Source organism: Callorhinus ursinus, unplaced genomic scaffold (assembly GCF_003265705.2).
Source record: "Callorhinus ursinus isolate GAN/ISIS: 27379988/994484 unplaced genomic scaffold, GSC_fseal_2.0 scaffold21, whole genome shotgun sequence".
NCBI classification, from domain to species: Eukaryota; Metazoa; Chordata; class Mammalia; order Carnivora; family Otariidae; genus Callorhinus; species Callorhinus ursinus.
In genome coordinates this window covers 6,834,294-6,855,375 of record NW_027397083.1, presented here as the reverse complement: position 1 = coordinate 6,855,375, position 21,082 = coordinate 6,834,294, and the positions used below count along the sequence as shown (strand labels likewise).

The window sequence follows — 21,082 nt, the reverse complement described above, 5'->3', positions numbered from 1 at the left end:
GCTGAGCTTCCAAGGGCTGTGTCCTCAAGACTTCACAACTGGCTCAGGATGGAAGGGGCTGCCTCAGGACGTGGTGAGCGCCCGCGGGTAGATGGATGAAGCCAGGCTGGATGCCCACAGGCCAGGGCGTGTGTGTGTGTGTGTGTGTGTGTGTGTGTGAGAGAGAGAGAGAGAGAGAGAGAGAGAGAGAGAGAGATGCTCAGGCAGCACGTGGGGGTGGACTGGAGGCCGACCTGGGCTGGGGAGGGCCAGGGTGAGCAGGGCCAGAGGAAACAAGACCTCTCAGCCCTGTGCATGGGATCACAGGGGGCCCTCAATCAGCTTCTGCTGGCCTGCTCTCCCCCCTACCCATGTTTGTAGTCCTCTCACATTGAAAGCCGAATGAGGGGGGACCTCAGCCCCCAAGTCCCACAGGGCATTGTCATGGCCACAAGAACCACTGGCAGATTGGCCTGACCACATTCCTCTTGCCTGGGGTGATGGGGAATCACCGGCCTTTCCCTTCCCCTCCGTCAGGAGGCGTGTGATATGTGGTGTTGCAGGTGGGAGGGGTGAGGCTGCCCCCCCTCCCCACTCCCTCCAGCGGGGAGCTCAGGCAGCAGAGATCCAGACCCAGGAGCCAGGCTGGAGGCTCATCCTCCCAGGACAGAGGACAGCGAGAGAGGAAAGCATGCAGCAGGAGCTGAGGATGAGGTGTGCCTGTGTGTGAGACACCCCACATTCCTCAGCCTCACCCCAGGCCTGACCCCCTGACCCCACGGATCCTGGCAGGGGGAGGGGCAGAGCTGGTCTGGGGGCGGGGGGAGGACGTTCCGGAGGGCCACGGGACAGTGGGTCTTAAAGGAAACAGGAAGGCCTGTGCCACCGGCTCGCTACTGGGTGGGGCCGGGCTTGGAGCTGAAGGCAGAGGCCATGCTGCTACGGCCACCAAGAGTTCTGAGGGGAGGGACCAGTCACCTCTGCCGGGCAGGCTGTGGGGTGTGAGGAGTGGACCCAGCTAGAAGAACATCTCTGCAAGTGCCCCGGTGTCGGCCACTGCTCACACTACTTCTCACCCCTTTGCATCTCATGAAGACCCCAATGCCCCTAGAACGGGGCCAGGCTGATGGTACGGGACAGAGGAGGGGACAGGTCGGGACACAGCCGCCTGGGAGAGCTCAGAGCTGCAGAGGGACCTTTAACCGGCTATTTAGTCCTCAGAGTACTTCTGTGTTGTCTAATTTCGGCCTTTCAACAACCTTACAAAAGAGTTGGGGCGGGTACTTTCATCATGTCCAGTTTTCAGAAGAAACCGAAGCTCAGAGCTCATGGCTTGTCTGAAGTGAGAACGGTCTGGGGCCGGACAACAGCGCGTCTCGGGACTCAGACCTCCCTGTTCGCTACAGCCCTGCCTCAAGCCCTGCAGCTTTCCCGACTTCGCTTTCCTAGAAGACATCGGGGTGGCTCCTGATGGCCTGGGGGCACTGGTCTTCAGCCTGCCTTGCTTCTGATGCCCACAGCGAAAGGGGCAAACATGGCAGAGGAGAAAGCCTCCCTCTCTGTCCAGGCCTGCCCCTCCCTAACGCCCAGCCAAGCCTGGGCCGGCACATAGAGTAGGCAGAAACGGCCCCGGCCTTCCACATTCTGGGGCGAACAGGCACACACCTGCACCGGGCTTGATGAGTCCCATCAGAGGGGGCCTAGGCCCTCCTCTGAGATGCCCATTCCCGGAGCCCGAGGGGCTGGAGCCGGCCACTCAGGGCTGGGACTTACCTGGGCATAGTTCTCCGCTCGGGTGAGGAGGGGCAGCTCGTAGGCAGTGGAGAAGTGGGTTCGAACCTGCTGCATCTGTCCAAAACGCTCCCTCTTCCTCCACTTGGCCCTCCGGTTCTGGAACCAGACCTACAGGACAGAGCAGTTGTCGCCGGGGGGGGGAGGCGGTCAGACGGTACACGTCATACCCTGGAGCCCGACCCATCGCAGTGCACGGTCTGGGCCATGGGGCTGCAAGGAAGGGTCTGCCTCAGCCTTTAGCCTCCAGGCTCACAATCTAGAATGAGCCGTGCTGAGGGTCGGGAAGGCGAGCTTAACCCCAACTAACCACAGTGTGCTCTTGGGCCAGACTTCGTTATCCCAAGCTTCAGAATGCAGAGCAGGCAAGTGTCGCACCTATGTGTCACGTCACTGGTCATCCTAGCAGTCATCTAACCAACCCCAGCACCGTGTGGCCTGGCCTGCCTCGGGCCACGGACTCCTGAGGGGAACCTGACAAAAGTTGTGACGGCTTCTCTCGAAAATCATTCTCTAGATGCTCACACACACAGTCTGGCCATAATTTTCCACAAGCTCCAGGGTTCCCTGGGGCCTGTCTGGTGGCCCAGAATCAGAATTCCTACCTGTCTGAGTCCTCTCTGCAGCCTTCGTGTTGACAAGTCTCCCCACTCGGGCCCCCTGTGGCAGCAGAGGCCTCAGGGATGGCTTCGTGGAGGGGAGGACCAGAGCCGGGCCCGAGCGTAGAAACAGCGGGGCATGCTCAGGAGACCCCAGAAGGCCCCGCTGCTCAGCTGGCCGGCGGTGGGAGAGAAAGACCCGTGGACGCCCGGGGGTTTGCTCTTGGTGTGGTTGGTAAAGGTGGCCACCGCGAGGTCTCGGGCAGAGAGTGGCCTGACTCTGAGGAGGAGTGAAGACCCCCCTGTCCCTGAGCAGGGGCCGCTGGGGCATTGGCTGGAGTGGGGAGGGTGGTCTCTGAGCCAGCTGTGTGAGCTGTGGTCTCTGATGGGTGGGTGGGGGCTGTTGGCTCCTTTGCAGGAACACTTCTGACAGGCTGAGAACTTTCTCAGGCTTCATGGACAAGAACTGGACTTGGGGCCTGCTAGCCCTGCAAGTGGCTTGGGATCTGGGGCCGGGGCGGGGTGGGGAAGGGGGCAGAGACAGGTGGGAGAGGGTGTGAGGAGGGGAGGGGTCAGCTTCCAGACCAGAAATGGCTTCAGGCTGAGTCAAAGGCAGGCCTCGGAGTCGCCAGAGAGAGGTTTCTGTCAGCTGCCGTGTCCCTGCCAGTGAACTCAGGTGCAAGTGGGCACACCCCAACGGCACCCCGCCAGCAGCCGTGCTGAGAGCCCGGAGCATCCTCGGAGGAGGGAGAAGGAGCTGGGCCGGAGGCAGGGAGGGCTCCCCGCAGGGTAGCGCAGAGGCTGCTCAGCCTGTTCCGGCTTCCAGTGGAGCCGCGCCCCCGAGCGCCCATTCCAGCCCTGGCATTGCCCCTGGCCTGGGTTTCTGTGTCTGGAAAATGGGGCCAATATCTGTACTGACGTCCTCACGGGGGTGGCGCCTCATAGAACGGCAGGTGAGAGATGAGAAACGCTGTCACAGAGTTTTTGAGAGTACTTCACACTCGTTTATTTATAGCTCCTGACCTTTCTTGCTGTCTTTCGTGAAAAGGAAAAGCTGGGGTGTGTGTGACTCATGTTAGTGTGGGGAGGGTGGGGGCAGGGAGCCAGTGTGGCACTGCACCTCAGTTTCCCTCCCTGGTCCCAAGGACACATGGGTGTGTGCACAAGTGCCACACACGCACGCGCGCACACACGCACGCACATGCACGCACACACGCATGGGCTGGCATTGCTTTGAGAGTCATTCTGCCTCCCTGACTTGAGTCTGGTGTAGGAGACGCACTCAGCCCCTGCTCCAGAGCCTCCTGGGCCCCTTTTCCTCCAGGGGCTCCTGGGGTCCAGGCCCAGGCCGCCTGCTGAGAGCCAAGGGCGGATCGGGTCTCCTCTCTGCACCACTGAAACGGGATCCCCCTTTATCAGTGGCCTGGAATGGGGGCCGGGGGGGGCAGGATGAGAGAATGAATCAGAGGAGCTTGTTTTCATTTCATGTTTAATTTCCTGCAGGCTTAGCTCCGTCTTTCCGCTCCTTCCTCAGCCTCCCAGGGTTTGCTGGGGGGGAAGCCAGGGGGAGGGGAGAAGCCCACTGGAGGCATCAAGATATATGGCTCCATTCTTTCTTCAGGGGGTGGGGAGAAGGTGAGGAAAAGTGTCCGTGGCCACCACTGTGGGGGGTTTGCCGGGAGCCCTGGTGGGGCTCTGGTGAGCGGCAGGTGGAGGGGTGCTCCTGGAGATGTCCCGCAGGCTCTGGTTGGGCTGGGGAGGCACTGCAAGGGGAAGGGGGCAGCCGGTCCCAGAAGTGGGAGGAGGAGCAGAGTTGGGGGGAGATGGAATGTGGGGGCTGGAGCGGCGGTGGGGGTGCTGGGTTATCTGGGAAGACAGCTGAGCAGCGGGGGAGCACACAGAGATAACGCTGTCTTTGGGATGGGAGTGGAGGAGGGCCCGGCCCAGGGGTGGAAGGGAGGGTTAAAGACCCAGAGACTTCGGGAGGCGGGAGGCAAGGCTGTGGGGCAGCAGAACCGCCCAAACCCTCTTCCCTTGCCTGCAGCCCTGGGCCCCGTTCCTGCGCAGGGCTGGAGCTCTTCTGCTAAGTGAGCCCCGCGGCTCTGCAGTCTCAAGCCTCAAGCCCCCCAGCTTGGGTGGCGGCCGGGCATCCTCACGGCCCCTCTGAGCTCACGGTGGAGGGCCTGGAGATGAGGCGCAGCCGTCCTTCCATCTCTGGCCCCTGGAGCCTGGCGCTCGGAGAGCTCCCCACAGATGCTCTGTGCCTCAGGGCTCTGCGGCCCCAGCTTGTCTCCATAGGACAACCCTAAGGGGGAGAGGGGACCACGAGGTCCAGCCTTCCAGTCTGCATGTCGCGCCCCAGGACCACCCCGCTCCCAGCCCACCCTGGCCTGGGCCTGCTCAGCACAGGCCTCTCCCCAAGGAACCAACCGTCTTGGCAGGGGCCTCAGTAACCGCAGCCCATCTGGGGCCAGGGCGGGGTGGCCCAGGGCGGGGAGGCCTCTGTCTTATTGTCTTCAGCACCAGCTGTGGAGATTGGAATCCCAGACAGCAGAGAGAGGCCCCTGCAGCCCCTGGAGCAGGGCCAAACCCCGAGCTTCTTCCCAGGAAAGGTCCATCTTGGAGCTGCCCACCCCCTCCCTGTCCCCAGCGCCACTCTACGCCAGGCACCTGGCTTCCCACCAGCTGAGTATGGGCCCTGAACAAACCCAGCAGGGGCAGGCAGGGGCTTCCACCACCACTCCCCCCAAACCTCGGGGCACTGCCAGGCTCGATCCAGAGGTCTGACGCACATGGAGATCCCACCCACCCTGCTGCCTTTATACAAAGAAAAGTCTCAGAACAATATGGCCCATGTCCTGGCAGAGCCAACTAAAGTAAAAGAAACACTGGGCTGGAGCTCTGGAGTCCTGGATTCTAGTCTTGGCCCTGCCCCTGAGTCACTGCTCCTGAGTCACCTGACCACAGGTGACCATGTCCCACCTGTGGGCCTCCTCCTACTTATTATCAAATGAGAGGACCAGATAGATGATCCTTTCCAGCACTAATGGTCTATATTCCTATGATCCTCCCCTTAGATGAGAAGATATGCAAACACATCAGCGTTTCCCTTTCTGCCTTGGCTGCCAGGAAGCTCAGGGTTGAAATTTGTGCCCAGTGGCAACTATGATTATTAACCTAGATGTTTGACGTAATTACCTGCCTATTTCATGGCACCGTTCTTGTTTTTAGATGAAACTAACAAGTCAGTCTTTAATTGTAGCTGCCTCAACTCTATTTTGGAAGCAGGCATAAATGGGTGTGTGTGCACACGCAGAGGGAACATTCTGCTTTGGCTGTGCGATGGCACCTGAAAAATGTTCTCTATGGCCCAGTGTCATTTCCATGATTTGTCTTAGAAGAGCCATCCTTCTTTTGATACTAAGTGAATTCTACTCCCGGGCACTCCCATGCACTTGTAAGGAACACACACACACACACACACACACACACACTGTGCAGAGGATGGATCAGTCGATCCCACATGAACAAGGTGCCTGCAGGAATGTCCCATAACCTGCCGCCCCCTTCTCCACCAGCTCCTTCAGTTCCTCCCAATCCAGGGGCTGGGCCGAGGCCAGGTTCTGGGGTTCCTGTCCAGACTCTGAGGCACAGGAGGTCACATGGCGGCCTATCCTGATGCAAATAAGACAGTTGGTGTGTGAATGCTTGTGGAATGACAGGAAAGCCTCACCTGCCCTGCCTTCCTTCCCCAACCGTTCACCAGGCACTGGGCAGGAATAAGAGGGGCAGCCGGACCCCGGGAACTTGTGGCCAAACAATCCGACTGTTTACTCTGGGTACCTGCAGTTTCTGGATGGCTGCATATTTATGGTAATTGCTGCTCCTTTCTCGCATGATCCATTTTGAATGAAAACGTTTCTGGACGATGTTACAGAAGCTCTGCCTTGTTACACAGAACATGGTTGTGACTGATGCCTTAGGAATGCTCTGCTGAAGGTTCCTTAGTGAAGTGAGGCAGCAGGGGGCGCCCTAGGGAACTGCGGATAACGGAAGGCTCTGTCCTGGCCCTGAACCCACTTCTGAGCTGAGCTTAGCCCAGCTGAGCTGTGTTGCTTTAAAAAAAAAAAAAAAAAAAAAAAAAAGCCAAGAATTGCTCTTTGCTCTCAAGCTGTTGACTTCCCTCACCCCACTGGAGGGGGAAAAACCGCTATCTGACAGCACTTTATTTGCCATTCCTCACATGCTCTGGGGTGGAAAAGTAGACTGAGCATGACATTTATTTGTGTGAAGCTGAAGCCTGAGCTTTAGTGCATGGATTTTGTCTCCTGTGTTTTGGGTACTCAAAGGTCTTTGCTTCCTCTCTGGTTCTTTTCTTGCTGTAACTTCATGCGAGGAGGGAGGACACACCTCTCTGGACAAAGGAGGTCCACCAATCTACAAATATTTATTTTTTGCCCTTGTTGCTCTGAGTTCAGCCTTCTCTAATTGGAAGGAATATAGTGATGAACAATCAGACAGTACCTGTCTTCAAAGAACTCACATTATAGTGAGAGGAGACAGACAAAATAATTTAAGCCAGTCATATATTCCATAAAGAAGAAAAAACGGGACAGGAAGAGGGTGACCTGATTTGCTTGTGTTGTGTTATGTTGGTTTGGGATGAGTTGTGTTGTGTTGTGTTGGCTGTGTTGGTTTGGGTTATGTTGCGTTGGGTTGGGTTCTGTTGGGTTGTGTTGAGCCGTGTTGGGTTGGGTTGACTGTGTTGTTGGGGCTGTGTTGGGTTGTGYTGGGTTGGCTGTGTTGCTTTGGGTTATGTTGTGTTGGGTTGGGTTCTTTTGGGTTATGTTGAACTGTGTTGGGTGGGGTTGACTGTGTTGCTTGAGTTGTGTTGGGTTGTGTTGGTTTGGCTGTGTTGGTTTGGGTTATGCTGCCTTGGGATGGGTTCTGTTGGGTTGTGTTGAGCCATGTTGGGTTGGGTTGACTGTGTTGTTTGGGCTGTGTTGGGTTGTGCTGGGTTGGCTTTGTTGGTTTGGGTTATGTTATATTGGGTTGGGTTCTGTTGGGTTGTGCTGAGCCGTGTTGGGTTGGGTTGACTGTGTTGGGTTGGCTGTGTTGGTTTGGGTTATGTTGTGTTGGGTTGGGTGTTCTGGTGGCTGGATAGTGGCAGGGGGCTACTGCTTTAGCCACGGTGGTCAGGAAGACTTCACAAAGGAGGTATATTGATTTGGGAGCTGAAAGATGGAGGAGCCAGCTATCCTGGGCAGAAAGAAGAGCCGGGTTGTTCTCTCTTTCTGCCCATTGGACTGCTGTGGATGTCTTTAGGTCTATCCTGTTTCCTTCCTAAGAGACAGGCCTTCGAGGGCAGTAGACGAGTCATCTCCTTTGTGAAAGGGCCAGGACACTCACAGCACACAGAGCCCAGGAATACAGCTAACAGGGGACCCTCCTTCTTCTGCCCCTGCTCCCGCCAGAGCAGGAGGCCTGATAGTCAGGTGGATAAAAGCAGACTGGCCCTGTTTGGAGCAGGGGTGTGTGGGGCAGGCTGTCCTTGGACTGAAGTGAAGAAAGCCCTGGTGCAGCTGAGGCACAGTCAGGCAGTCCCAGCTTTGGCCACCAGCCCGAGGGCAGGCCCTGCTCTCCCAGCCTCTCCCCAGGCGCCCTCACTGACCTGCACGCGGGCCTCGGTGAGGTCTGTCCTCATGGCCAGCTGCTCCCGGGCATACACGTCGGGGTAGTGGGTCTTCTGGAAGACCTTCTCCAGCTCCTCCAACTGGTAGCTGGTGAAGGTGGTTCGGTTCCTCCGCTTCTTGCCCTTGTTGCTCTCGGAGTCGGCCTTCTCCAGTGGGCTGGGCAGCTCAGCGCTGGCCCGGTCCTGGGGCGCCTTCACTCCAGCCTCCTTCACACTGAGGTAGCTGCTGTCCATCCCCACGGTGTCAGAGTCTGGCGGCAACTCCGGCTCACCCAGGGAGCTCTCTTTGGCTGAAGGAGGAGGAAACAACGGCAGAGAACAATGACTGAACCGAGCAAGAGAGGAGGGAAGGACAGGGAGAGCCCTCCCCTGCCATTCCGCTGTCAGCATCACACTGGATGCGAGGGCAGGAGGCCCCGGTTCTGGTCCTGCCTTGCCATTAACATGCTGTGTGACCTTGGGCAAGTCCATTTCCCTCTCTGAGCCTCGTTACCATAATCTCAGAAAGGAGCCCTTTTACCACCGACGTAGTACAACTCTGGGTCAGTCAATCTGATCTCTTGGACCCTTAATCCCCGTCCCCACTGATCCCGGGCTCCTCCTTCTAGAAGGATCCCCTTTGTCAGAACTTCTGCTTTGGACATCAGGAATCCTGACCCAGTGCCTCAGGCACCCAGGGGAAGGGAAAGCTAATTCAGCAGCCATGTCTGGCCCAACAGGGCAGGGGAAAGAGGAGGCCAGCATCAAGGCAGACAGGAACGCCCTTCCTATCCAGGCCTGGTCCCGTTGGGGCTCAGCAGGAGCTGAGGAGATCCCCCCACGCCGCCCCGAAGAATCCAGCATCAGGGGTCACGCCCCTCACCCTCCACAGGTTTCACCTACTGTCCACGCAGGGTCTGGCCTGCTCCAGGCAAGGGGCACATTTACTAAGGAAGCAAGGCGGGCGCCTGCGTCCCCAGGATGCTGCCGTGTGTGCCCCACTAGACTCACACTAAGCTCGAGGCCTGGGCCCACAGCCACCGCCATCTGCCAGGATGGGGCTCCACTGATTGATTCCTAGATGCCCGGAGCTGGAAAGGACCAGTGGATCTGTGTAAGTGAGGGATGAGGAGGTAGAGGCCAGCAGGGGGAGAGTGGGGCAGGGAGTGACCTGTCCATACCCAAATGGCCCAGTTAGCACCCTGGGCAGACACACTTGCCTCAGAGTCAAGGTTAGAACGTGGACTCTGGAGCTAGTGGAGGACGGTATGACTCCCACATGTACCTCGCTCTGGCTGTGTACTTGGGACAGTTCACTTAACCTCTTTGTGCCTCAGTTTCCCCACTATATAAAATGGGGACGAAGATACTTGTGGGCTCTTCCTCCTGGCATACTGCGGGATTAAGGAGGCCAACAGGCAAAGCCCTTAGCACGGCGCCGGCTCCGTAGCTTTCTGCCCGTATTGGTATCCCCAGTTCCAGTATGGACTTCCGAGCAGCAGGGGACGCTGACCCCGGAGAAGTCTTCCCAGCGGGCAGGCTCTCCCCAGAGCATCTGGGTGCAGGAGCAGGTGCAGGCCCTGGCCTGGTGTCGGGAGACCGGTGTGAGCCCTTCTCTGTGCCGCCCTCCCCGGCCCGTGCGGTAATGTACCGATGATTATTAATAAGGCTTCCGGGGAGCCCTGGAGAAGGCTTGCACACATCAAGCTCTGACGCGTGTTTGGTGTGAGCACCTCCTCTGGGAACAGGTCCACGCGGCGGGCGTGAAGTGTCGGGATGATGCCGCTGGCTCAGGTCTCCCGGCTCCGTCCGGATCCTGGTGGCTGAGGCCTTGGGCTCGCTCTCCTCCCTAGCTTTGCGTGTACCCTGGGAAGGCGCAAGGGACAGCTGCCTGCCATCCCCACGTCTCTCTCCATGCCCCGACAAAGGGGGTGGAGGTGAGTGCCTGGAGCGGGCGGACATGCACGAGGCATCAGGAGGGGCCACGTGCAGGACACCCACGTGAGCCCTGGGCACACGCAGACCGCCGCGGCTTCAGTGACAACGTTATGCAAACTGCAGATGGCAGCCGGGCCAAGAGCTTTCAGCAAAGATATTTATCTTGCTGGCAGACAAACAAGTTTTATGTTTTGGGGTTTTTTTTTAAGAGAAGAAATCCCACCCAGCCTCACCAAAAATAAACATCTCTGTTATGCAATTTCCTGGAGGCCAGACTGGGGGGCAGCCCCTGCCCCTCCTGCCCCTACACTGATCTCTGGGCCCCATCCCATGACCCCATGGACCCTTGGAGTGTCCTCTGGCATCCGGCCTGGGATTGGGACCACCCCGCATAGCAATAGGGGCTGGCCTGCACGGGGAGCTCCGTGTTGCAGAGACCAAGGGTTGTAGGGACGAGCCCAAGCTCCGAGTTTTAACTGGGGGGAAACTCACACCAGACAGAGCAGGGAATGTGTGCTAGTTAGTGACAAAGCACGGCCTCTAGACCCCAGCTCTGTCCTCTATTCCTACCCTGTGCGCTTGGGGCCTCTTCCCAGGGAGAGAGGGGTAGGGGCAGAAGAAGGCAAGAAGCACACAAAATCAAGGAGTCCTGCTTTGTTCCTGGGGGCAGGAGGACCAGCCTCTGAGGATGAGGAGGGAAGCCCCTCAGTGCTGACCTAGTTCTAGGCTTAGCCAGTGGGGAGGCAGCAGAACATCCAGTCTTCTATGGCAAGGAGTTAGAATCCAGTTTCTCAAACCTCCAGCCACCCACTGAGACCGAGCGAGTGGGGGAGAAATGGGGAGTCAGCACGGGGTGCGCAAAGACCACCGGACCAAGAGTTGGGAGATCTGCTCTTGGTCCCAGCTCTACCATGATCTGCCCGTGACCGCAGATGACTCTTCTCACATCCAGAGTCTCCCCTGCAGCTGGAGCAGCGGTGCCCCTTCTGGAGTGGGGAGAGCAGGCAGGGGTGTGTCACCGCCTCGGCCCAGTGGAGTGTCCCTCCTGCCCCAGGCACCACCGAGGCCTTCCCTTAGGATCTGGAGCGGCGAGCAGGAGGGAGCAGGATGAGGACCGGTCTGTGTCCAGGCAAACGTTGGCCAACTGGGAAGCCTTAGAGACGGAAGGAATTCTGGCAAACTGATGTTTCTGGCTCCTCCAAGAAGAGGGAAGAGAGCCTTGCCATCTCGGTCTTCATTACTGATCATTTTGCTTTAAATCGAGAGGCTGGGTCTCTAATTGAGATACTTTAAATCGGGGAGGCTGGGTCTCTAATTTAGACACTTTAAATCGAGAGGCTGGGTCTCTAATTGAGACACTTTAAATCGGGGAGGCTGGGTCTCTAATTTAGATCCCCCAAGGTCCCGTGGCCGACTGGTCAGAATGACAAGCCAAGATTCTCACAGGTGCTCAGTCCAAGGATCCCAGACTTGGGGTGGGAGGGGGGGGTCTATTTCAAACTCCTTCCACCCTGCAGCTTCTCCAGCAAGTGGGGCCACATGACCTGTGGGGACAGAGAGCTCCCTGAGCTCCAGCCCATGTCTGTGTCTTAGAGGTATGGCTCACTGGTCCTGGTTCCAAGTCTCCAGGGCCCTTCTCTGAGACAGCCACCATACCTCCCAGAGTCTTCTGTCCTCCTGTCTCAACAGCTGGGGTGCCCACTGCTGTTCCTTAGGTGGCCCCAAGTTTAATGAGACTGACACAGGGGGGCTGCCAGAGACGGGCTGCGTGATGGTGCTGGGCCCTGGGCAAAGCCAGCAGTTTGCTCTCCAACCGAACGATCCTGAGGAGCTGGGTGGAAAATCAGGTGGGTGGCCCGAGGCCTGGGTGCTTGGTCAGGATCCAGCTCGCCCTGCCACTGCCCTCCTCGACAAGACAGCCGCTGGAAACACAGGAGCCCGCAACTCATGATGAAATACTCTTGAGCAAACCCGTTACCACTGACCCCCTTGGTCTCCCTCACCTGCACCTCCGGCCACCTGCCTGGAATGCCTTCCTTTCCAGCTGACCTGCAAGATCCCGTCAAACACCAGCCCCTCCAGGAAGTCCTCCCAGACTGCGACAACCATACAGACCCCTCTGTCCTCTGCTCAGCCTCTCCAATTACTGCCTGTGTTTCTGACTAGTATATAATCAAGCCCTGAGTGTCCATTTCCTCCTATAGCACATCAGTTCCCCGAGGGCTGGAACCTCATGTCACGGACCCTGGGCTTAGCCCAGGATGGGGCAGATGGCAGATGTGCAGTGAAAAGTTGCTGAAGAATAAGCAAACAATTTCTAACAACCAAATACTGCTGAGCTCTCACTCTGGGCAGCTACCTTCGCGTGCCCACCGTGTGCCGGCTACGTGCTCTGGAGCTGCCTGCAGAAAGTGTTTGTTGAACCCACGAGTGAACAATTCATCCCGCTAGACAAGGAGGAGACAGGTGGCATGGATACCTGAGGCAAAGGCTCACATTCACGAGTGAATTGTTGGCAGCGGAAGCAGGAGGGGGAGATGAGATGGCCGAAGGAGACAGGACCAACACAGACAGTGAAGGACGTCTCCATGTGGGGCAGGAGGGAACAGGGAGCATCAGGGAAGCAGACGGAGAAGGAAAGGGATGGGATTCCTGGAAGGGGCTCTAGAATGTAAACGTCCAGGGAACCCAGCCCAGGATCTGCCGGGAGCCAGCTCCACACCCACCATGAAGCTGCAGTGGGGTAAAGGCCCCTGGGAGACCCTCTGCTCGCCCTGCTTCTAGGCCAGGCTTCTTCAGGGACGAGAGCCCTGTGCCGCCCGAGGCTGAGCAGCAACAGAGCCCCCCTGGGCCAGGCCACCTGCTTGCATCTCTGGCTTCCCCCCTGCCCCTCCTTCCCTATGGACTCTGGACTGGCCCCATGCCGATGCCCCTTCCACAGTGCGGAGGGGCCCCTGAGAGGGCTCTGTCCCGGTCTCTGGGGCCCAAGACAATGTCACCCTGATCTGCAGCTTCCCAACAGAATGTCCTGAGGTGGATATAAATCCCAGACGACCCAGAGGAATGAAGCAATGTGCGTACAGAAAACACCCAGAGCGATCAATGGCTGCCCCTCCAAAGGTCTGCACGCAATGGCAGCCATGATGGGGTGGCACGCCCTTCAAACCACCCCAGGTAGGTATTTCCAGCAACGACTTCTGGTGAAGTAGAAGCATTTGGTTCGAGCATATATTCCGAATCAGGAGCCACAGAAGGGCCTCCAACCTCTGCCTGAACTCCGAGAAATACAAGCAATGGAAAACCTTTCTTCCTTCCCTTCCCTTCTGCTTGTTGTCCTGGTTCAACCCAATGACGTCACTCTAACGTAGTCTAACCTTTTTTTTTTTTTTTGATACAAAAGCCCTTGAGAGATTTCCGAAGGTGACTGTGATTTTTTCTTGTTTTTTTTTTTTTTTTTATGACTGTGATTTCAAGCGTGTGCACTTCTGAAGCGGGGAGGGTGCCAGAGGCCTGTGCATGTGCATTCCTTCTGTGTGCCCGGATGTGCACCCGCAGGCATGGCGCACAAGCCTGCAGTTGTGAATGGGTGTGCGGAACACATGTGTGGTTGCCTGCAGACAGTCTGCAGAGCGAGCAGGCCTGCGGGGCCGAGTGCAGGCCCACGAGTAGGATGTGTGCTGCTGGGTCTGGGGATTTGTGCGAGCGAGCGTGACTTTGCAGGTACACGTAGGTGAGTACGGACATGGGAGGGGTGTGTGTGTATAGTTGTGCATGGGCCCGTGCATACAGAGTGTGTGTCTAAGGGGTCTGAGTAATTGTATCCTCCATGGTTTTGATTACATCTATTTTTCCTCCAAACATCTGCTTTGTGGGGGACACGCCACTCGCTCTGTTCTCGGGTGAGCCGGCTTGCACACCCTGTGGCAGAGTGCACAGCACCGATGTAATCTCCTTAAACAAAACAGGCCAGCATGAGGCCCTTTCATGCTATTTAAAGGGCACCGACTAAACCCACTGCTGTCCAAACAGTCGTGTGGGGGTAGGGGCGAAGGTGAAAGGTTAGCCATTGATCACGGCCCCGGCCCACCTCCTCTGCCCCTGGGCTCTGTGCAGAGCTCAGCCTGGACGTCCCTGGTTTAGCTCCGGGCCCATAACTAATGCCGAAGGGGCAGCAGTAACTGGGGAGACATTTTAGCAGACGTGGTCTCACGCGGTGGAGGCAGACCGGGTCCCTGCCCTCGGGGAGCTGCCGATCTGCAGGGGAGAGTGGGAGGGAGAAACTCGGGGGCTCAGGCCGGCCACCCACAGGTGACGTGGGCACCCCTGCTCACCCACGCAAGCTTTAAACATGCCTCTTAAAACACAAAGTCCGAGACACTGGCACAGACCACGGGAGGCTAAGGAGACCTGCGGACCACATGCAGTGTGCTGGATCGGGTCCTGGAACAGTAAAAGGACATCCGGGAAAAAAAACTAGTGACCTCTGAATAAAGGGTGGGATTTAGTTAATAGTAATGCGAAAAGAGGAAAAAAAAGTGGGCAAAACATCTAAACAGACACCTCACCCGAAAAGACCTTCAGGCGGCAAAAAAAGCATGAAAAACCCTCTGGACGGATTATCCAGCCGGGAAATTTCAACTAGGACCACCGTGAGATAGCCCCACGCACCGACTGCCACGGAAGTGAAAACCCGGACGGCGCCAGGTGATGACCAGGACACGGAGCCACGGAAAGTCTCCCACGTCGCTGGTGGGAAAACAGAGCAGCAGTTCTATAATCAAACCTACACTCCCCACGTGACCCAGCAACGCCACTGCGAGGCATTGGCCCGGAAGACATGAAGACTGGTTTTCAGGGGAGAAACGCCGAACCTGCATGCAAATGCTTATGGCAGCTTTGGCCAGAATCACCCCAAACTGGAAACAACCCAAATGTTCTCTAACAGGTGAATGGAAAAGCAAACTGGAACTGCCATGCGAGGGGATAGGACTCAGCGATGAAAGGAATGAGCTATTACACAGTGGCACGAATAACTCTCAAAAGCAGCGTTATGGTTCTTAAAAGACGCCAGACTCAAAATTTACACATGTATGACTCCGCTTATTTATCAGAGGACATCCTGGGAAAGACAGCAGCAGAGGATGGAGAACAGATCACCCGCTGCCAGGGGCTGGGGAGGGGGAGGGCTGGAGCAGAAAGGGCTGAGGTGTGAGTACATGAATCTGCACAGGGATGTAAGATTCATAAAACTATACCCCCCCCAATTTTAATTTTGCAGCTCGTTATTTTAAAAGTGAAAGACACATAAACTATAGAGAAAATACAAAATTGCACTTCAATATGTTACAGAAACACCAATAAAAAGTTTGTATGTCTTCACCCGGAAATCCCACTTCCAGGAATTTATCCTAAAGGAATCATTACGGATGGGCACAAAGAATTTGCTAGAGAGAAAGCTCATTAGGGCATTATTATAGAGAAAAACCAAAAATAACCAAAATATCCAGTAATAGGAGATTGGTTAAATAAAGGATATTTCCATAAATAGAAGATCCTTCCTGATATTCGTTATTCTGCAAACTGTTGCTTTTTTGGCCTTTAGCACACATTATTATGTATTTATTACGGATTTTTTTCCCTTTTGTTTATTGTCTCTCTCTGCCTTCCACAAAACGGGGAGTATATCTGAATATGTTTGCTTTGCCTACCCCTGTCTAACACCTACTATTGTGGCTGGCAGGCAGTAGGTGTTCAATAAACATTTGATGAACAAATGAATGAAACCGGTATTATAAAAGGATAGCATTTTAGTATCTGGAAGGATGTTCGCATGTTATAGTAAGTAAATCTCATTTTAAAAAAGAAGTGGAGTATCTGTCCTTAGAAAATTCTAGAAGTTTTTGGAGGTGGGAATACAGGTATATGGGTTGATTTTTGTTCCTTTTTTTTTTTCTGGCCTGAATTCATTTTCTATTTGTCCTACCACGAACAAGAACTGCTTTTATCATTTTAAAATACTATTTGAAAGCAGCGATTAGAATCCCGAAAGATGACTGCTTTGGTAGGGTGCTGGACTCTGCTGTGAAGTTTTGGGAGGTGGGAGATGACCACCAACAGGGGTGGGGTGGAGGAAGGGTAGGGATGCTTCAGAGAAAGGCCCTTTTGGGGTGGGGATTGGCCGCTGTCCTCACAAACTGGGCCCCTTATGACTCTGAGTTCTCTTAGGTACTGGAGGCTTCCAGAGACAGGCTTAAGTTCACCTCCTAAAGGGTTTCTCTGCCTTCAGGCCCACTACCCTCAAATACAACCAGACACATGCATCTGATTGTATCACGACCTTCCCTAAAGGCTTTCACTGGTTCCCAGAGCTCTCACGGGGATTGCCAAATAAAACACAGGGTGCTCAGTTAAATTAGAATTTCAGAGAAACAATGAATAATTTTTAGTATAAGTATGTCCTAAAGATTGCATGGGAAATACTGACAGTACAAATTATTCATTGTTTATTTGAAATTCTAATTTAACTGAGCATTCTGGGTTTATTGTTAGGGTTCTTTTTTTTTTTTTCCCTAAATCTGCCAACCCTACAAATCAGGCTTACTGTGGCATTCACGATCCCCCAGGCAGGACTGACCCCTGGCTGCTTCATAGACTCATACCCTCCCACCCTCCACCTTGCTTCTAGTCCCACAGAGCTGCTTTCACTCCCCCAGAGTGCCACACGAATTTAATAACTGTCTATGTTCCACATGGAAAAAGGTTAAAAATCAATCAGCTAAGTGAGGATAAGCCAAGAGAAGAACACTCACACATAAACACACACCCGCAGGGACACATTTTTTCTTACACTTCTTTTTTTTTAACCTAACACTCTGTCCTGGACATCTTTCCATGCTGTTCTCGATTCTTCCATCACACCATTGTTAATGGCTGCGTATGATTCCACCACAAGGACCAACTCTGTGGTTGGTCCAATCCCCTACTGCTGGGCACCCGGGTTTCTGATCGTTTGAAGTGATAACAGCCCCATGACGAACATCCTCGTAGTTAAATCCTTCATACATCATGGTGATTACGTTAGAAGAAGCTCCAAGAACTAGAAAAACTGGATTACATCATGTTCACATTTGCAGGTCTCGGATAAACACGGCCAAACTGCCTTCCAGAGCCGTGACACTCCCCTCAGCTGCCAGCGTGCCTGCCGGCTCCAGGACCAGGGCTGTCCTAGCGTGTTAAAAAATCTTTGCCAGTATGATAAATGAAGTGAGATCTTGTTTGAATTTACATTTTTATTACCTGCAAAGTTGAATCTTTCATTTGTTTAGGTTCTTTCTTCTGTGGATTGCTTTTCCTGGAGTCCCAAGGTTCCATGTGGGGATGCCCCTTCTCGCTCCCTGACCCCGGGGCTAGGCTTACCTCTTGAATACTGAACTCCTTGCTTTCAAGTGCTCCTGTCGGGGCCTGTCCCCCACTCGAGTGTGTGAGCGGTTCAGAGCAGGGCGTCCCTGATGCACCGCTGGGGGCCTGGGCCGGGCCTGGGCTCCTTCTGCCTTTGGGAGCTCTGTATGTCCTGCTGGGGGGTGACCCAGGGCACCTGCAGGGAAGGGACCAGGCCACGGGGCTGGGCTCCAGACCCAGGTGGGCCTTGGTCCCTCGGCTCACACAGGGGTGGCTGTGGCAGCGGGGTGGGAGTGAAGGCTCAAAAACCCACCTAGCCACGGGGCAGGGCATACAGGACCAGAGTCAGCCCTGCTGCCTCTGTGGTCCTGCACAGAACTTCTGGCTTCTCTGTGTCCTCATTTCAATAAGTATTGCCTGACTCCCTCTCAGGGAGTGGGGAAGGGGTTATGGAGGGGCACAGTCCCTGTGGGAAGCCACAACTGAGGAGGAGTCACCAGGGGACACGATGCTCAACCACAAGGCGAGGTCCCCGGTCCCCTGCCTGCTGGAAGGTTCTAGAGCCCCACTCCCCTGCTGGACAGGATCAAGACTGCAGTTGCTCGTCTTGCCACCAGGAGGCACTGCAGTCCCAGTGAAGTTCCTCAGGGTGGAAGGTGGTCCCCCAGGGCCCCAAGCCTTGATGAGGTTTCTAGAAGTCTGCTTGAAGACCAAGGCCCGACCTGGGAGGGTTGGCCAGACGAGCAGCTATCCAGCCTTACTATGTGTCTGTCACTGTCCTAGCACCCCAAGGGGCACAGAGATGAATGAGATGGGTCCCTGTCCTTCCCCACAGAGCTCATTCCTCCTCCAGTTCTGGGGGTTTTCACATTCTTGACTGATTTCAGCCCCCTCAAAATTCCCACATAGTGGCTCTCTTGAGCACCCTCACTGCACGGACGGGCAAACTGAGGCTCGGAGAGAAAGGACTCATTGAATGTCCCCAGCCACCGAGTGGCAGTTTATTCCCCAAAGTCGCCTCCCTTCGTGGAGACCCTGGGGAATCCCGGGTCCTCCAGCTGCTTGCGAAGGAGCCCTGTGGTCCCTCCACCATCGCTCTACCCCCCAACACAGAAGCTCTCTCCGTTCTTCCCACATGGGCTGGGGGGTGGTCTTCTTCTGGCCCAGAGGATGGAGGGGGCTTCCCAGAGCCAAGGAAGGAAAAGAAACCAGCAGTGCGCTCTCCCTAAAAGCCAGTGACAGGGCCTTGGGCTTGACACAGGCCCAGGATGGAAACTGAGGCTGGTGGGAGCTCAGCTTACATAGCTTGTGTAAGAACCTATGAGGGGTTGGAAGCAAAGCTAAGGTTCAAACCTCCAGCCTGGGGCATTTTCTCTGCGGGGCTGGGACGGCGCAGCTGGGAGACAGGGTCAAGACGAAGGAACAAGAGCCAGAGTCCCAGGAAGCTGCTCCTCTCAGCTGCCTCTACAGCAGCCCCAGTATGTCCCGCCTTCAGCACAGGCACTGATAGAACTCCCTCGAACATCTGGGACCTCCAGTGGGGACCCATGCCTTTTCTCGGGACCTCGGTTTTGGGGTCTCCTCCATCCCCCAGCTTGCACCCCATTAATTCTCCCCCCCAGCACTGAGTTTTGTTTTGCATTCATTCTCTGCTAAATACTGAAGGATTCAGAGGAAGGAGGTGTGTGTGTGTGCAACTCACTCTTAAACAGTGCAGAAGGACACAACAGGTGTGTGTGTGTGCATATAAATCAGCACATGCATGTACACCCAGAGAGCCTGCAAGAGGGATTGAGAAGAACACAGACACGGTAAGACATTAACATTTGGGGACTTGGTGCAATGGGAATTCGGGAAGTCTTGGTACTCTGCTTGTAACTTTTCTCTAAGTCGGAAACTGTGCCCCAAATAAAGTTTTTAAAAAGAAGAAGTATGTGGACAATGCTGTATCGTATATTTGAAAGTTGCTAAGAGAGTAGATCTCAGAAGTTCTCATCCCAAGGGGAAAAACTTATTGTAACTAGGGAAGGTGACAGATGCTGGCGAGACTTACTGTGGTGATCATTTCTCAACATCTCCCAGTACCAAACCATTATGTGGTAGACCCGAAATTGATAACATGTTGTATGTTAATTTAAAATCGCAAGGCAGATGCCACCTCTGGGGACGAACCTTGCTTCCCCAGCCCTCTGGAAACCCTCCCTTCCACGGAAGCGACGGGTGACCCAGTTGGAGCACGTGATTTTTCTAGCAGCGTTTCCAAGACCTGTAGGAGGCATATTTTGTTAGCCAAGGTCAAGTTACCGCTGGAACTTAAAGGTAAAAGAAGTACTTTATTTTTTGAGGCCGTTACAATTTCGGCTTTCTTGCAAGTGGTATGAATGAGGGAGGTTTCCTTGTAGCCAAAAAAAAAAAAAAAAGGGAATGATAAGAAAGCCACTGACAATAGCTAACACATGGGAGCAAGCCAATAAATGGCAGGTGAATGGATAAGCAAAACGGTGGTCTCTCCATACAATGGAATAGTATTCAGCCTTAAAAAGGAAGGAAATTCTGACCTATGCTACGACATGGATGAAACTTGAGGACATGCTGATAAGTGAAATAAGCCGGTCACAGAAAAACCTCCCCTCATCCGAGGTACCTGGAGTGGTCAAGTTCACAGAGACAGAAAGTAGATGGTGGTTTTCAGCAGCTGGGAGGGGGATGGGAAGTTAGTGGTTAGCGGGTACAGAGTTTTGCTTTTACAAGATGAGAGAAGCTCTGGAGTTGGATGGCAGGGATGGTTGTTCAACATTATTAATATATTTAATACCACTGAACTATGCACTTAAAAATAGGGTGTTAATTATACTTAATTAAAATAGTTTTAAGATGGTAAATTTTACATTATGTGTATATTTTATCACAAAAAAATGAAAAAAGAGAAGAAAGTCCCCTAGTCAGTGTCCCTTAGGGCCTTTGTCCTGGCTTCAGGTCACTCTATCCGGGGCTAGGTCCCCTCCACCTCCCAGCCTACACCCCCAAATTCCCGTCCTTGTCCTCTCCTGATACTGTGTCTGGCTTTGCATCTGTTCATGCCCTCAGCCCTCGGTTCACTCGGGTGTCCATTCATGGAGCGCCTCCCCTTGGTCGTGACCTTATGGACGGCAGAGACAGGTGACGGTGGTCAGTTGTTCCAGGACCCAGAGGGTAAGAGCCCTGCGTCCTGGGCACAGCGGGGTCCCCAAGGAGAAGTGGTCAGTTCTGCTTGAAAACATCAGGGGAAGCTTCATGACAGTGTGGCCTTGAATTGAGTATCGAAAACCAATGAAGTCTTGGTAAGACCTGGTATATTTTAAGGTAAAACAGGACACTTCCAACTCTCCAGACTAGGCAGGTCCTAATTACCAGGGAGGAGCCTTAGGGGCCTCCCCGCAGGGCTGGGGACAATAGTAAACACAATCACATAATCCCTCTGAGCAGTGCCAACCCATCCACTGTCTCACGAAAAGCCCACTTCCGATTGAACATGGAACATCACCTCCTGATATCTGCTACGGTGAGGTGGGGGTCTTGACCTCAGTCAGAACTCACACCCCCCTGTTAGCTGCTCCTCAAGGACACTGGAAGTTTCCCAGTTTCTCCCTTCCAGGCCCAGCCCACGTTTCAACCCTAAGCTCGGCCTCCCATGGCTGGAGGAGATCCTGGCACCCTGTTTTTTTGT

General features: G+C 54.8%; 1 protein-coding gene across 1 annotated transcript in view; it reads right to left on the bottom strand.

Moving 5' to 3' along the window:
* ALX4 (ALX homeobox 4) overlaps window positions 1-21,082 on the bottom strand; it is a 39,572-nt gene that overhangs the window by 916 nt on the left and 17,574 nt on the right. Inside the window, exons 2-3 of the mRNA XM_025879341.2 lie at window positions 8,041-8,351; window positions 1,753-1,881 (exon numbers count right to left, since the gene is read on the bottom strand). Of these exons, the coding sequence (XP_025735126.1) occupies window positions 1,753-1,881; window positions 8,041-8,351 (440 nt within the window). The remainder of the gene's footprint in view (window positions 1-1,752; window positions 1,882-8,040; window positions 8,352-21,082) is intronic.